Genomic DNA, 16,724 nt, shown 5'->3' on the forward strand with positions numbered 1-16,724 from the left:
CTCAGGGGGCCATATGGTATGCTGGAGATTAAACCTGGGGTACCTGCAGGGCAAATGCCCTACCCACTGTACTATCACTCCAGCCCCAATATTGATTAATAACATTATGCACCTGTTGAGTGCATGTCCAAATCTAGAATTATATAAATTACCCAGGAGCAAGCTAAAACCAAAACCACTACACTAAGTTACTTTTTAAGAAGGCTTATGCCAATTTTCCCTCTGTAACAGCATGTTTCTCCAATAATTCTCAGGGCCACCAGTGTTAAATCAGGAATAGCCATGCACAGTCAAAGAAAGAACAACTCAGGGCCTGGAGCATGCCTCATAAGATTCTACCCCTTTGACAGATTATCTTTCCAGTCCTAAAATTCATTTTATCATTAATGCTGGGAAAATGCAGGATAGAAGGTGCTTTTGATATATTTTCGTTGCTGGTTTTTTTGTTTTTTTTTTTTTTTTTTGCTTTTTGGGTCACACCTGGCGATGCACAGGGGTTACTCCTGGCTCTGCACTCAGGAATTACCCCTGGCAGTGCTCAGGGGACCATATGGGATGCTGGGATTCGAACCCGGGTTGGCCGCGTGCAAGGCAAACGCCCTACCCGCTGTGCTATCACTCCAGCCCCATCGTTGCTGTTTTTGTTTTTCTTTTTGGGTCACACCCGGCGAAGACGGGTTATTCCTGATACATCACTCAGGAATTACTCCTGGCAGTGCTCATGGGACCACATGGGATAGCTGGGAACTGAACCCGGGAACGCCCTACCTGCTGTGCTATCTATCGCTTCAGCCCACTTTTGATATTTTTAAAGAAATAAATAGGGGCTGAAGTGATAGCACAGCAGGTAAGGCGTTTTACCTTTCACATGGCTGACCCAGGTTCGATTCCCTGCATCCCATATGGTCCCCTGAGCACCGCCAGGGGTAATTCCTGAGTGCAAAGCCAGGAGTGACCCCTGTGCATGGCCGGGTGTGACCCAAAAAGGGGGAAAAAAAACCCAAAACTATCACCAGATAATTTTTAACATTGTCAAAATAATTACCATCTTCTGACTTCCTTCATTAGTACCTTACCTGCTGTACCATTTCTCTGCCCCCCCATCCTTTAGTTAAAAATAAAAAAGGAAAAAAAAGTCATACAATTTTAGAAAATAAATAGTAGTGATTCCTGTATCATATGTTCCTTACATATAGAATACACAGGAGCTATTATGACTTTGATTATCAAGATAACATCACTCCTAGAAGCACAAATGGTGAACTCCTCAAAGAAAACTTCAGCTCTCAAATTTTCATTAATTATTAGTGTCAATAAAATTCCTGAACTTTAACTTTTTTTTTCTTTTTGGGTCACACCCGGCAGTGCACAGGGGTTACTCCTGGCTCTGCACTCAAGAACCACCCCTGGCAGTCCTCAGGGTACCATATGGGATGCTGGGATTTGAACCCGGGTTGGCCACGTGCAAGGCAAATGCCCTACCTGCTGTGCTATCGCTCCAGACCCAAAATTCCTTTAAAGTGTAAAATTCTTTTACACTTTAAAGGTGTAAAAGACAAAGTATCATAAAGCATAAACTTCATGGTGATGAGCAACTATAGGTTTGAGGGAAAAAAACCTTAAAATACTAAGTACTGGAGTATTGTGGTACTGAAATGGTACTGAAGTGAGAATTAAGTAACTTTTGTTGGTTATGGCCAAATTCAATTTGATGGTCAAATGTTTAAAACAGTAGTAAATAAACAGAACCACACTGGTCTCTAAATACAAAGCATCTATTTGGATCACATAATCAAAGTAGTATTATTATTATTATTATTATTATTGTCACACCTGGCAATGCACAGGGGTTACTCCTGGCTCATGCACTCAGGAATTACTCCTGGCAGTGCTTGGGGGACCATATGGGATGTTGGGAATCGAACCGGGGTTGGCCGCATGCAAGGCAAATGCCCTACTCCGCTGTGCTATGCTATCAGTCCAGCCCCTCAAACTACTCTTTTTCTAAGAGTATAGATCATAATCTAAAATGGTCTATTATTATTTTTTTGCTTTTCTGGGTCACATCCAGCAATGCTCAGGGGTTATTCCTGGCTCTGCACTCAGGGAACCATATGGGATACCAGGGATCGAATCCGGGTTGGCTGTGTGCAAGGCAAATGCCCTACCTGCTGTACTACTGCTCTGGCCCCCTATCTAAAATGGTTCAAATGAGCCAGAGAAATAGAACATGGGTTAAGGCAGGCTGCCCTGTGCACAGGTGACCCAGGTTCAATCCCTGGCACTACACTCAATTCCCTGAGAGCACCTGAAGAGAGTAAATAGTGAACAAAGGTGGGTGTCCCCCAACGATCAAACTAAACGCTTTTTCAGGGAGGGGGATGGCATGCCCAGCAGTGCTCAAGGACCTGGCACCATACAGGGTGCCGGGACAGCTTTATGCAAGGCAATACCTTATCTACTATACTATTGTGAAAATAAATGGCCTGAACTTTCAATAAAAGATCTAAAGGAACAGAAATCTCTTTTTAATGGTAATATTTCTTCGTGCACTACCATTCTTAATCTCTTAAGTTAATGCTATTAAGAATTCTAAATGACATCCGTATGTGCTAATAAAGAGGTAAAGATTTAAGTCACACCAGCTGAGCAAATTTAATAAAAAACCCTCCTACCGAAAAGATGACCCAAGAAAGCAGATGAAAGCCTACCTAAAGTGCTGGGGGAGAAGACAACTGGGATAGAGAAGGGACCACTAGGACAATGACAGGTAGAAATGATCACTCTGGGTAAGATCTGTGTGTGCTGAAAGCCAGTAAAGGAACAAATACAAAGACCTCTCAGTACCTGTACTGCAACCCATAATGCTCAAAAGGAGAAAGAAGTGTCTGTCAGAGGCAAGCTGGGGGTGGTGGGAGGGAAACTGGAGATATTGGTGGTGGTAAATGTACACTGGTGGAAAGATGGGTATCAGAACATTATATGACTGAAATCCAATAATAAACAACTTAGTCATGGTGTATCTCACAGTTGATTAAATACATTTAAAAAATAAAAACACAAATGCCTATGGTAAAACAAAAACAAAAAAGCTATCTCAAAAAATAGCCAAAAAGACTTTTTAGTGGCAGTGGAGTGCGAGATCCACAGTGAGTGCAAGAATTTAAGCAGAGATTGTTTGCAAGAAAGGCAACCCTTACTCTCTCTGGCCCAAAATGGGGACATTTGAATGAAATTTAACAAAATTATACCCATTCTAAGACAGACTTCAAGTATCTTTATATAAAGTAAGCAATAAAGACAGCATGCAAATACAGGAAGTAATTCATCCAAAAGTCCTGATATTAATACTGTACCTGGTTTCTTCAACTTCTAATAGGGCTCAGATGAAATACGAGGTGATTAAAAAAAGTTTTTCACCACTAGGGATTTTCTTCCTCTATAAGGTAACCTATTTTGTCCTCCAAATATAAGCCCAAATATAAATAGAACCTACCACGCCACATCATTATCAGTGGAGCACTACTAAACTATTAAAAGGTCAAAGCACCTCTAGCCAACTGATAAATGTAAATCTTAGGTTTGCAATTCTGCAAAAACATCTTCCTACCTTCACATTGGTTCCTTGGAAGAATCTTCCACCTTGTTTTTATCACATTTTCCAAAATTTGTAGTCCATAATACTGAAAATTGGAGAATAGAGGCATGTGAATATACTGCTTTAAGAGTAGCAACTTTCAGGATTCACAAATGGACAAACATTCACACATTTACAACTAAGTTTAAAAAAAAATTACACTACCAAGTTTAATTACATATATAAATAAGGATCTAGTCACCCATATACTGAGTTTTCATGCATTTTCCTCATTCTGTTCTCTACTTTAAAAAGTCCTGCTGTTTATACATGCTCACACCAGTAGGAAAAAACAAATAAAAAGCCCCTTAGCAGCCAAATGGCTATCTGTAGAAAGGAAAATGGCAGCCAGATATGAATTCACGGCATAAATGACTGTTTGTAGGCTCATGTACTTTAAACACAACCAGGCTCCTAAGAATTTTAGCAGCTTGGATGCTCTCAAGCTTCCTACCATCCTACAGGACACGTACGCTCTTGGCCAACTATTATTGTCATAGATACTTCTGTAAAAATCATTTACAGTCATCACTGGTGTGTTACTACTTAAGGAGCAGCAAGACAACCCGTGGATTTACTTCAAATTTTAATCCCACCCTTATAATTGCTATTGCTACTAATTTAAAGATAAACTTTTGTGCACAGTCAAAATACTATACAAATGCATGTTGCAATCTGTACCTTTCAGGTTTTCTTTCCTAAACGTAAAAATTATATATAGTTAAAGATATAAATACAGATACCACCAGCAAGCCATTTTGTCCCTCCTGTTGATTACTCACTCTAAACAGTCAATTAAGAATTTAATGCTCCAGGAGCCACTGTCCCAAATTATTACCATGACCAATTAGTGTGGATAGACAGGAGGAAAAAAAAGACAAAACTGCTGTAGTATGTTTCAACTGGCTGAATTAGGGAAGAACCACATATAATACCTGAAAGGTAAATTCATTCAGTAAAATGTAACTTCAGATTGCAAGTTTTGGCTGAGAATAAGAGTTCATCTTTAAAATGGTTAGTCATCACACAATAAAATAAGAGCATTATTAGTATTTCAACCAAAGGGATCATGTGAATGCTCGTTTTATCCAAAGCACAATATAGACTGTCCCAAACTACATTGTGCTAAAATAGTAAATGTTTTTGCTGTTTTCATAGTTTCTTAAAAATTTGCCACTTAAACTCAAACCCTGCATTTGCACAATACCTAAAAAGACTTCAAAAATAAAAACTAACTCAAGGGGAAAAAAAATCCTGAAATTACTGATTTCATGCCATTAAAAGGTTTCACGAGCAGCAGTAGAGTGAAGTTTTCTATTTACACCTCTTTATTTGTCTAAGACCCAGGAAAATATAAAGAAGCAAGAGTCATGTTTCTGATTAAAATTCCAAATCAATTTTAGAAAACACTCTAAAAACTTTAATTCTGTCCACATGAAATCAGGATATCTACAGGTGATTTAAGTTAAAACAATAAAATCCTAACTATATAGAATATATATCTTCTTCCTAAAACAACTAAGAACTTATTTTAAGGGAGGGAGGGGTGTGAAAAAAAACACCTCGAAGAAATAAAACCCACCCAATATAGACCAGAATAATCATCTTTGTAACTCCACCATATTTAACCATACTTTTTCTAGGATACACTTTTTAGTTAAGGGATAACTCCTCTTAAGTGGTACATTGATTTATTTCCTTCAAGTTGGCATGTTGTTACCTAATTTACCTAGTTATTAATTTCTAATCTCTCCCTTCCAATAGAAAATATTTGAAGATACAATTAATATTTTCATATTTATGCCAATAGGGCTGGTAGGAAGCCAGTAAATGGTTTTTTAAAGGTAAAAAACTACACATCACTATCATATCCTTAAACCTACTCCCAGGTATTAAGACTATAAATATAAAGAGAATTCTTATTTCTTTTTTATACAAAGAATACTTTGGTCTAAAAATTTGAAGTGTCAAATCTGGGGGCCAATGATAAAATGCCTTTAGAAATATTAATAATCCAAATATCATTAAATATACTAAATTTCTGCTTTAAATCTCAGGACTTGAGAAATCTGAGTTATGAAGATGAGGGACAGATAACAGCAAAGACTAAATGGGGAGAAAAAAAAAAGCATGAAATGATCCCTATGGTAGAAATTTCTACTGAGCCCTTAAATACTTATTTTATGCATTGTACTCCCCCTTTCCCCTCCCACCACCCATGAAACAAAAACAATTGATGAACAGAATTCAGTTAAAGGGAATCAAAAGGGTAGACCTTGTGGAGGCCTGCCGTCAAAGCCTAGCTGTGTCAGTTGCACAGGAAGACACCCCTTTTCTTCCTATTACAAGCAATCAACATAATGGAACATTATGATTAATATCAGGTAGTGTTAACATCTTTAAAGAAAAAAAAATGATTGCATAAAAGCCAAATGTCATAGTGCATAAATTTAGCACCAAATCACTTGTAATTTATGTAAATTGAAGAATTCTTTACCTGTTGCTTTCTTTCTGTTCCTCTAATCATCTCATTTTTCACAAGACAAAATTGAGTTTTTAAAATTACTGTTGATAAATCAACTTTAAACATTAGTAATGTCTGTCAGTATAAAAAGCAAAATTTACCAGGCAAGCAAACAGGCAAACACTGTTATGTTACTTAATGTTAGCACTTTGAGGAAGTTCTGGACTTTATTTTTGCCCTAAAATTTACAAGATGTCAAAACTAATATTTAAAAACTGTTAATTAACACAGTCTGATTTCAGAAACAGATGTGAACATGGCTATCTTCTGTTTTAACACAATATATATCAACTACAAACTTTGTGTGTATTAAACAGAATGCCATGCATGGTATTTCATTACTTTAAGGCAGTTTAAAGAGAAGTGTGAATCATCAAGCCTAAAACAGTCAAAACACATTTTGATCAACCCTTCTGTTCAAACTTAAGGAAAAAGGACGCAAATTATAACATTTTCAATTGCAAATAAAAACTGAGTGCTGTCCCATTAAAAGCATTGGTACCACAAAGAGGGTTTTACACCACCCATACAACTTCATGTTGGAGGTGCCTAGCCTGTATTGTATTGATTACTTGCCCAAAATAATTCATGTTATGTTTCATTGCTGTGTAACATTAAGAATTTATGCTAGATCTGTACACATATTTTAAAGAGAAAAAAAAAAACACAACAACAAAAAAGAGCCACCTTGCATTAGTCCCAATAATAAATCTTCAACTCATAATTCTCAGGACTATATGCAAGAACTAATACTAAATTTTGAAATAAGTTAACAATATTAAATGATTTGCGATAACAGTGCTAATACTAAAAAGGAGATACCTTCCTCAAAGTTATGACTGGAAGAAAAGATAATTAATTTTAAAACCACCACTTGCTTACTTTCGTGTTCATATTCTGTGAAAATTCCAAAATTGTGTCAACTCTTGTCCACGCATCAGGATGCTCCTTTAAATGTGTCAGTACTTCTTGAGCCATTCTTTGCTAAAATATCACACAAAAAAGATTTAAACTTACTTGTACTTTTAAATCATTAAGTGTCCGCTTTTTAAATGCCTATTAAAAGTGGAAATGTTGATTCCAAAGCAGAACTTTTATTTCTGAGGCCAATGTTTAACAAAGATTCACTTACATAAAATTTCAAATCCTCTCAAAATGTACTCCGCTTCCAAGAGTCATTATGAAATCCCTAACTTATAAAAAGCACATCTTTGGCAAGACTAAGAAACAACAGTTCTAGGGTCTGAAAAGATAGTACAGTGAGTAGAGCACTTGGCTTGCATAGAGCCCACCCAGGTTCATTCAATCCCCTGTACTCCAATCTCCTGCATCACCAGGAGTAATATCTGAGTGCAGAGCCAGGAATAACCTGAGAATCGCTTGGTATGGCCCTAAAAACAAACCAAAAGCAAAAAAGAAGAAAAACTAAGTCTAATATCACACATTTCATATACCGTGGGTATACAAAACTTTAAGACTCCTTGATCCTTTAAAAAAATCTCAAACTTCGGGCGCTGGAGTGATAGCACAGCGGGTAGGGCGTTTGCCTTGCACTCGGCCGACCCGGGTTCGATCCCCAGCATCCCATATGGTCCCTTGAGCACCGCCAGGAGTAATTCCTGAGTGCAAAGCCAGGAGTAACCGCTGTGCAGCGCCAGGTGAGACCCAAAAAGCAAAAATTAAATAAATAAATAAATAAATAAATAAATAAATAAATAAATAAAATAAAATAAATTTAAAAAATAAATAAATAAAAAATCTCGAACTGGGGCTGGAGTGATAGCACAGCTGGTAGGGCGTTTGCCTTGCACGCAGCAGACACGGGTTCTATTCCCAGCATTCCATATGGTCCCCCGAGCACCGCCAGTAGTAGTTCCTGAGTGCAGAGCCAGGAGTAAACCCCTGTGCATCACCGGGTGTGACCCAAAAAGCAAAAAATAATAATAATAAATAAAAATTAAAATTAAAATTAAAAAATCTAACTAAAATGTAAACACACCTATTCTCTGAAAGTCCTCTAACTTCATATATTAAATTCTAGCTCTTAAAACTTGCATTTCAAGTTTTGTATTTTAAAACTGCTAACCCAGAAAACTGTAGCCATCATCTAGAATGAACATTATAACATTTTGTTGTACTTTTGTTTTCTTTAAAATATTCAAGCTCTAGGGGCTGGAGTGGTAGCACAGCAGGTAGGACGTTTGCCTTGCAAGCAGCCGACCTGGGTTCAATTCCCAGTATCCCGTATGGTCTCCGAGCACCGCCAGGAGTAATTCCTGAGTGCAAAAGCCAGGAGTAACCCCTGAGCATAGCTGGGTGTGACCCAAAAAGAAAAAAATAAATAAATAAAATATTCAAGTTCTAAAATTTATTTAAGCCATCTTTCTCTTTTCTAATGCCATTATCTTCCTTTAGAGATAATTACGGCTCAATAGTTTGTTCTTGAGTAGGGGCAGAGTTAACGCCACCCTGACATCATGTATCTAGTTTCATTTAAACCATTAAATTTTCCATGACTTGAATTCCATTTTACCAAGGTTTTAAATTCTACTGTATACTATTGCTGAGGTCCCTCTATTAATGTTCCAAGAAGCAAGAGCTTAGTCTTTTTTCACCTAGAAGGGTTATTTTATATAGCTCAAGTGGATCCTTATTTTTACCTATTTCTGTCACAAGTTGTGAACAAAAGTTACAGGGTTTTAAAAATGTCAATTATCTCACCCCTTACACAGTTTTGGTTTTACCTGTCTAAGGATTTAGTTCTATTGATACAAACATGAAAGCACCAGAAGGTGTTCGAGGCATTGGTATTTCACCATTAGCTGGAACATACCTCACAACCTTTTTTGTTTTTGTTTTGGGGCCACACACAGTGATACTCGAGGTCATACTCCTGGCTCTGCACTCAAGAATTACTCTTGAGGGGGATGGGGAGGTTGAGAGGAGGGAGGGAAACGGGACACAGATCATGTAAGATGCTGAGAATCATATCTGGGTTGGCCACATGAAAGGCAAGTGCTCCACCTGCTGTACTATCTCTCCAGTCCTACAAACTTTTTACTTGCCTCCTACAAGAATAGTGACCTAAGATACATAGAAACAAAGCACACTTAAGTATTTTTATTCTGTTCCTTAAAAATATCAAATTAGAGCTGAGGATGAAAAAAGATAAAGGACCAAACATGATGGCCTCTCATTATACGTAATCTATATTACAAACCATAATACATGTAAGTAGAGAGAGAAAGGGCAATTGCCATAGAGGCAGGGGGAGGGGTGGGATGGGGTGGTGGTGGTAAGGGAGGGATACTGGGGACATTGGTGGTAGAAAATGTACACCGGTGGAGGGATGGGTGTTCAATCATTGTATGACAAACTCAAACATGAAAGTTTTATAACTAGCTCATGATGATTCAGTAAATTAATAAATAAAATGCAAAAAAAAAGAGCTGAGGAGGTAGCTCAAAGAAGTGGAGTACATGCTTTGCATGCTGGAGCCCTGGGCTGAAAGGAGACCTCTGTGCCCCTCTCCATTTAAAAATAGTTAGGGCCACAGAGTTAATAGTTAAGGTGTTTAACAACCTGCTGATCCTAGCCCAAACCCCTGTCACTATAGAGTTCCCCTAAGGAAGAAAAGATGGCATCTCCTTATGTTACTGAATGATAAAAGCTTTTGGTTGCTAAGTAATAAAGAGTTCAAGATACGTAGAACACAGTACTGAAAAAAAACAACCAAATTTCCCATCTCATTTCCCCCAGGCTGACTACTGGGGAAAATATTTGTAATAAAAGAGTTGTCGTAATGTTACAAAGCTAAATATCCTATTATATTATATTCTAGGCAAAACTTCTAATTGCTTGTTAAAAGCTATCCTTCTACAAGGTAGATAACTTTATAGATGAAACCCAAAAACAAATACTGGAAAACCGACTTGGAATAAAACTAAAGTACGTCATTAAAACATGTTTCTACAATAGTGTTCTACCTCTTTCTCCCAAATGAGATACACCATCAAGCCCCAAATAAAGATGATACTTTCAAAGGCCAAACTGAACTAAAGGTGTAAGAATATTTTTCTTACTTTTGGGGCAGTTATTACTTTCTGTACTTTTTTCATTAGGCCAAATTTAAAACAAGTTACTAAATCTCAATACTATGAAGCATTATTAAAAGGAGAGTTGCTTTCAAGACATTAAAAATCACGGTAATCTTTCAAGTTATAAGCCTAAAAGAACACTAGTTTGAGGGTTCATTATACTCAGCTGTTGTGAAGCTGGATAAAAATAACAAGAATAAGGAGTAAAATACAAGAGCTGGAAATCTTAAAATGCCCACCCTACTTGCTTACAAAGCAGGTACCTTCCATATATTTCTGTTAAAATGATTAAAAGCTCCATGTTGAATGTAAACTAAAAGGAAACAAACTACATAATGCATTTAGTAGGTATAGTGAAATTTCCCAGTAATGCTTTTAAAGACAAATTAACAATGATCTCAGGGGTTATGTTTTTATGGTTTTTTCCCTTTAAAATTTCTCCATTTGGGGGGCCAGAGAGTAAGGAGCTTGCCTTGCACACAGCCAACTTGGGTTTAATCCCAGAGGCATTCCATATGGTCCTGTAAATTGGCCAGCAGTGAATTCTCAGTGCAGAACCAGGACTAACCCCAAAGCATTGCTGAGTGTGATGTGCCACAAAAATTAGGGGTGTGTGTGTGGGGGGGGGGGGGGGAAGAGCACAGTGGGTAGGGCACTTGCCTTGCTCCCAGCCCCCATCAATCGTCTCCCAAAGATCGCCAGGTGTAGTCCAAAATCAGTTTTGGTGAAATTTTAATCCAACACTACTGATGGAATGAAAATAATGTATAATATACTATGATGCATATATCACACTATTTTATTACCTATAAAAGATTTCACTGACTTTCAAATTTCTAAAATATGATAGTTTACCTATATAAAGTAGTATCTTGGGAGATACTACTTCAAACATTTTAGCTGAACATTATTTACCAGGGATCTTAATACTGATAATAAAACAATACTAATAGGTATTATTTCAAAGATTGAAAAAAAGAAATTGTGGGAGGTTATACCTCGCAAAGAGCAAGGGAGGACCCTGGTGGGATAATCTCATTTAATTCTGGGCCCCACATAATCAAGGAATGTACTCTACATACCATTTGAACAACCTCAGCTCCCCCCCCCCCCCCACACACACCTTAAAAATGTTATACCCAAGAGAAACATTCACCCATTTAAAACTTAGTCCTGGCAGGGCTCAAGGAGCCAAATGGGGATGCTGGGGATGGAGCATAGGCTGATGATCTATATGCAAGGCAAGCACTCATATCCACCATAATATCTCCCCAATCCCAAAGTTACTGAACTTCTTTTTTTTATTTTTTGGGGGGGCACGACCATGCTCAGAGCCTACTCCTGGCTCAACACTCAGAAATTACTCCTGGCAGTGCTCAGAACATAGGGGGTGCTGGGCAGACCATGTGTAAGGCAAGTACCCTACCCGCTATACCTCCAGTTCCCAGAAATTATTGAATTTTTAAAAACAAGTTTATATCTGTAAAGTATTCTATAATTTATAAGTGTTTCAAAATAGTGTTTTAAACCAATTGTACAAATCCCATCTTGGAATTTGACCCTATCTCAATAGATCTGTATTCTCAGCTCTATCCCTCTGTATAATTCTCCGTTTTCAAATATCAAAATTCAATCTCACCATATTCTCAAAAACTTATTTGGGGAGGGAGGTTTCCCACACACACCCTATGGAGCTCAGCACAGACTCCTTCCTGGCTCTGTTCTCAGGGATCACTGCTAGAAGGGTTGGTGGTGGGGTTGGAGGTGGCGCACGGGGCACATGCTATATAGGGTTTCAGAAATCAAATTTGGGTTGGCAGTGTACAAGGCAAGTATGGCTACTATCACTCTATACATCATCACTCTGACCCTCAGAAACTTAGGGAACAAAAAAAAAAAAAAGGGTAATTCCAAATACATTGAGCATACAACTTTTAATATCTCTAAGAGCCAGGGGATGTGGCAGTGATAATGTACATATTTCACATGCATGAGGCCCTTGACTCAATCCCTGACATCTACGCCAAGTCTACAAAACATTTACTATAAATCTGAGTTCTGAAATTCAATTCCAAACTATGTCAAAATATAATGCAATTTGTTTCTAGACCACACCGTATCATTAACATAGGATTACAGCCTGATACAAACTATAGGATAACTTTATTTACATATTTTTGGCCATACCCAGGAACTCAGAGGACTATAAATGATGGAGGTATCAAACTGGTAAGCAGTGTGGAATGCAAGCACTCTACCTACTGTACCATTGCTCTGGCCCTGAAATAACTCTCCTTTATCTCATTGCAATTATGTTGTAAAGTTGTGATCAGTTACTTTACCTGGGCTCCTTCTCCATGGTATAAGCAATTCACCACATTGTCTAAAAGGTTGATATCCAGTTTTTGACTGAAATCGAGCAGCTGTCGAGCTGCATGGTCTGCTAACATTGTCATAATTGCTGGCATAGATTACTGAAAATAAAGGAAAAAAGTTTACGAAGTAAAAAACTGAGTTATTGTTATTCTCATATCATTGTAATTACTAAATTACTTAACCAACTGTGACAGTAAATAACAAAATCTACTTACTTTGCTATTCAATCTTACTCCTACCAACATTTATATAAAAAACCTATTAATTCTGATCAAAATTTTGAGTATAGATATTCATTAAATGGATTCTGCCCCTTTCCTAAATAAAGCCGTCCAGTTCACTGAAGTTCACTTCCTCTCTTTTCACCATCACCTTAACTTTAAATATGTGTTAGAGAAGACATTAATAAGTGTAGCTAACAAGTTTCCCTACTGTACATAAAAACCACAAACCTAAATTCTTGGTACCATTTCCCTTAACTTCCACAGAACTTAAGTTCCACATACAATGAAACCATCTATTTCTTTCAACCCCTCAATGAAAATAGATTGAATGTACAAAAATTGCTTGAACACATAACATACAGTATTTAAAAAATGTCCATTTACTTCATTGGTAAATCTGCCAATTTTCCAAATAAAAATAGTTTTGTTCTGGGGCTGGACTTACAGTCCAGTAAGTAGGGTGCTTGACTTACATGCACCTGAGAGGGGACTGGTCTCTGGAGTTCAGGCAAGAGTGATCCCTGGGCACAGAGGGCAGAATAAGTCCTGGGAACCAGTATGTGTGGTCCCAAAATAAATGCCCCCCAAAAAACCCTAACTTAAAAATGAGCTAATTTGGGGCTGGAGCGACAGCACAGCAGGTAGGGCGTTTGCCTTGCACGTGGCCCACCCGGGTTCGATTCCCAGCATCCCATATGGTCCCCCGAGCACCGCCAGGGGTGATTTCTGAGTGCAGAGCCAGGAGTAACCCCTGAGCATCGTCGGGTGTGACCCAAAAAGCAAAAAAAAAAAAAAAAAGAGCTAATTCACCTCAAATAATATACTGATTAAAATTGACTGGTTCAAAAAAAAAATTTGACCGGTTCAAATGCAATGTTATCTTTGAGAGGATTCTAAGATGCTGGAACATATCTGCATTTTTGTTGTCCAGCATTATAAAAATCTTTTGCTTTTTTCTTCAAAGCCAGTGCCACCAAGTCTGACTGCTTAAATCAGTACTCCTTACTATTTTTTTTGGGGGGGGGGGCGGATGGGGGGATGAGGGGTAAGATGCCTATCACCAAAGAACACTTATCCAAATCAAAAACTCAAATTTGTATACAATTACAGAAAACCCAGGACAACCTGAAAATTAGACATGAAACCTCAGTTTAAGAATTTCTGGTTTGGGTCTGGGAATGTGGCTCATTGGTAAACTGCAAGCCTTACATGCTGGAGACCTGGGTCTGGTTTTAAAATAAAACCAAATCAAAGAAAACCAAAACACCTGGTTTGTAGTAGCTCCAACAAGGTCAGATGGTTACCTCCAGATCAGAAAATAGGTGATTAGTTTGCACGGAGAAAGCAGCTTGACAGAAAAAAGCATTATATTCTAGGCTATTTTCTAGTAGCTAAAATGGTTCTTTAATAGTGGTTGTAAATTTTAATTTTACAATAGGAAATCTAAAAAAGGTGAGTTAAATTAGGTCTGAAATTTGAGAAGGCGAAACAAGTATCAAAAAATCTGCAGCAGTTTTTAATACATACTTGAGACACACAACTTGGAATTTTTGATAGAAACACTCTTACAAGCAATTCCACACAAAGTATTATCAATCTACCCCCTCCAGCTGCCATCTGTTTATTTAAAGACCAGAAACCACCTTTAAATGGAAACGGAACAGCACCACAACCAAGAGTTTTCCAATCTCTCGTGGGAGCTACAACGGGAGCTATTTAGTCCTATCTATAATTTAATAGCAAAGAGAATGGGACAAAAACGACCCCTTAAAAGTTTACTTTCGACGGCAGTGCCCTTACAAAAGTTGGAGCTTTATTCCAGCCGCAGCTCAGGTTCGAAACACGGGCTCTGACGCCGCGGTTTGCCATCCCCAGAAGCAGCCGCTGTCTCCGAAATGACCTACCTATCCCCGGACCGCGCCAACCTACTACAGAAATGGCGGCTTTCTGCTCAATGCCAAGCACATTGAGTCCCCCAAACCAAAGGGCTTCCAAAACATTCTTTCCACGCACTGCCGAGTCCCACACGCTCCGGATACACAATCCGTCGGGCAGCAAACAGCCCCGGAGGGAGCGCGGGGCCGCCGCCGCCGCCACTGCTCTCCTCGGGACGCTCAATCCTAGAATCCGCTCCCGGGAGAGCCTCCCGACCGAGGGATTACTACCTCGCACTGCGGCGACTCCACAAGTGCCTGCCCCGGGACGCGCCGCCGCCTTCGCACGGCCCAGGCGGGCGACTCGTCCCCTCCCCGCAGCCCAGGGAAATCGTAACCGCTGCTTAACGAGAACTACACGCGAAGTCCAAAAAAACAAGTCGCGACACGGAGCGCCGCAGCTCCTCGGGGCGTGTGGGCAAGCGGCGGCTCCATTCAGTAGAAACACACCTCGCGAAGGCCCGCCCTCGCGCTCCGCACCGGCCCGGGCGGCCGCACGGCTAACTATAGCTCACAGGCGCGCTCTCCGCCCGCCCCGCGCCCCGGCGGCCCCTGCCACCAGGCGCCCGAAGTTCACCGCCCCATTCTCTCCGCAGCATGGCCTCTGCGCGGTCGCGGGAGGGCCGCGCCGGGCCAATCCCTCCCGCTTCCTCCACTCCCCCCCCCCCACCCCAAACTCAAAGGCATCGGAATGAAGGAGAATCAGGGCATCATCCACCGTACAATGCCAGCAGTAAATGATTCATTCACTTACACCCCAGCCCCGAAAACAAACTACAACCCCGAGCCTAGTTGCAGATCCCGGAAAGAGCCACCAACCTTTTTTTTTTACTTCCACGCTTACTCTCCTCTCCACCCCCCCAACCCCCCCCAAAAATTCCCCCCCCCTTCGGAGAAGATGTTGGAGTTTCCTTACGGGAGGAACAGGGACTCGGCAGCCCCTCCCTCCCCCGATCTCAAGCTCTCCACCGCGGGCCACGTGATGCAGGCGGACGTTTCAATGCTGCTGCACTAAATATTTCTGGAAACTTCCACTCCTAATAATTTACAGAGATGTACCCGAAATCATCCCAACTTCTCCGAAGCCCCTCGGACTGGGGAAGCCTTTCCACCCCCGCTCGGGGGCCCCCGGCTCCACTATCACGCTCCTGCCTGCCGCCGCCGCCACCCGCACACGCGAATGACCCAGCAAGCGCTCCCCTCCCGCGGCCGCCTCCCCGCCTCCATCCCCCAGCGGCAGAAGCCGCTCCATTCAATCGCAGGCTCCGCTCAGGGCCCGCCGCCGCCTCCCGGCTCGCCTCCCGCGGCCGCCGCCGCGCCCCACGCCGGCCTCCTCCCGCCCGGCCGCGCCGCCGCCCGCCCCACGGCCCCGAAGACACAGTCGACTTACCCAGAAATTGAACCAACTGCTTCTTCCTTCCTTGTCGGGGGATTAGGGCGAGGGAAGGTGGGGAGGGGGGGAGAGGGGGGGAAAATCAAGGTGGGTTTCACAGTTTCCCCACCTTAAAAAAAGGAGATTTAAAAAATGTTGAGGATAAGGGCAAAAAAAAAAAAGCTCAACAATATTTACTAATTTCAGTGCCACCTCCCCCCAACACACACACCCACCCGCCCCCCTCCCAAAATAAAATTTAAAAAAAGAAGGGGAATTAATCTGTGAAATAAATGCTCCCTCCTGGCTTGGGGAGTGAGGAAAGGGGGAGGGGAACGGGGTCGAGTCCCAAAGATTCAGCCCCAGTGGGACCCTCCAGCCACAGGCGGCAGCAGGAGCGGCAGGAGTAGGGGGTGTAGAGTCCACACGGTCGGGGGACGCTCTGCTGCCAGTTGCAGTCCGACTCCCCCCTACCAAAATACGGATCCCTCTCTCACGCGGCTCCGGCGCTGGGCCCCCCCCACCCAGGCTCGCCTAAACTTTCCCCCCTTCTCCTGCTC

At 40.8% G+C, this 16,724-nt stretch overlaps 1 protein-coding gene across 3 annotated transcripts in view; it reads right to left on the reverse strand.

Moving 5' to 3' along the window:
- The window catches only part of XPO1 (exportin 1), a 37,061-nt gene extending 20,672 nt beyond the window's left edge, over nucleotides 1-16,389 (reverse strand). Inside the window, exons 1-4 of one of the 3 annotated variants that reach the window (XM_004609197.2) lie at nucleotides 16,183-16,389; nucleotides 12,601-12,732; nucleotides 7,044-7,145; nucleotides 3,611-3,683 (exon numbers count right to left, since the gene is read on the reverse strand). In XM_004609197.2, the coding sequence (XP_004609254.1) occupies nucleotides 3,611-3,683; nucleotides 7,044-7,145; nucleotides 12,601-12,726 (301 nt within the window). In that variant the 5' untranslated portion in view covers nucleotides 12,727-12,732; nucleotides 16,183-16,389. Of the gene's footprint in view, nucleotides 1-3,610; nucleotides 3,684-7,043; nucleotides 7,146-12,600; nucleotides 12,733-15,708; nucleotides 15,963-16,182 lie in introns of those variants that run through there. The other 2 variants (XM_055121456.1, XM_055121457.1) reach the window with 2 other exon arrangements.
- Between the last annotated feature and the right edge of the window lie 335 nt (nucleotides 16,390-16,724).

This window comes from Sorex araneus, chromosome X (assembly GCF_027595985.1).
Source record: "Sorex araneus isolate mSorAra2 chromosome X, mSorAra2.pri, whole genome shotgun sequence".
Classification (NCBI taxonomy): domain Eukaryota; kingdom Metazoa; phylum Chordata; class Mammalia; order Eulipotyphla; family Soricidae; genus Sorex; species Sorex araneus.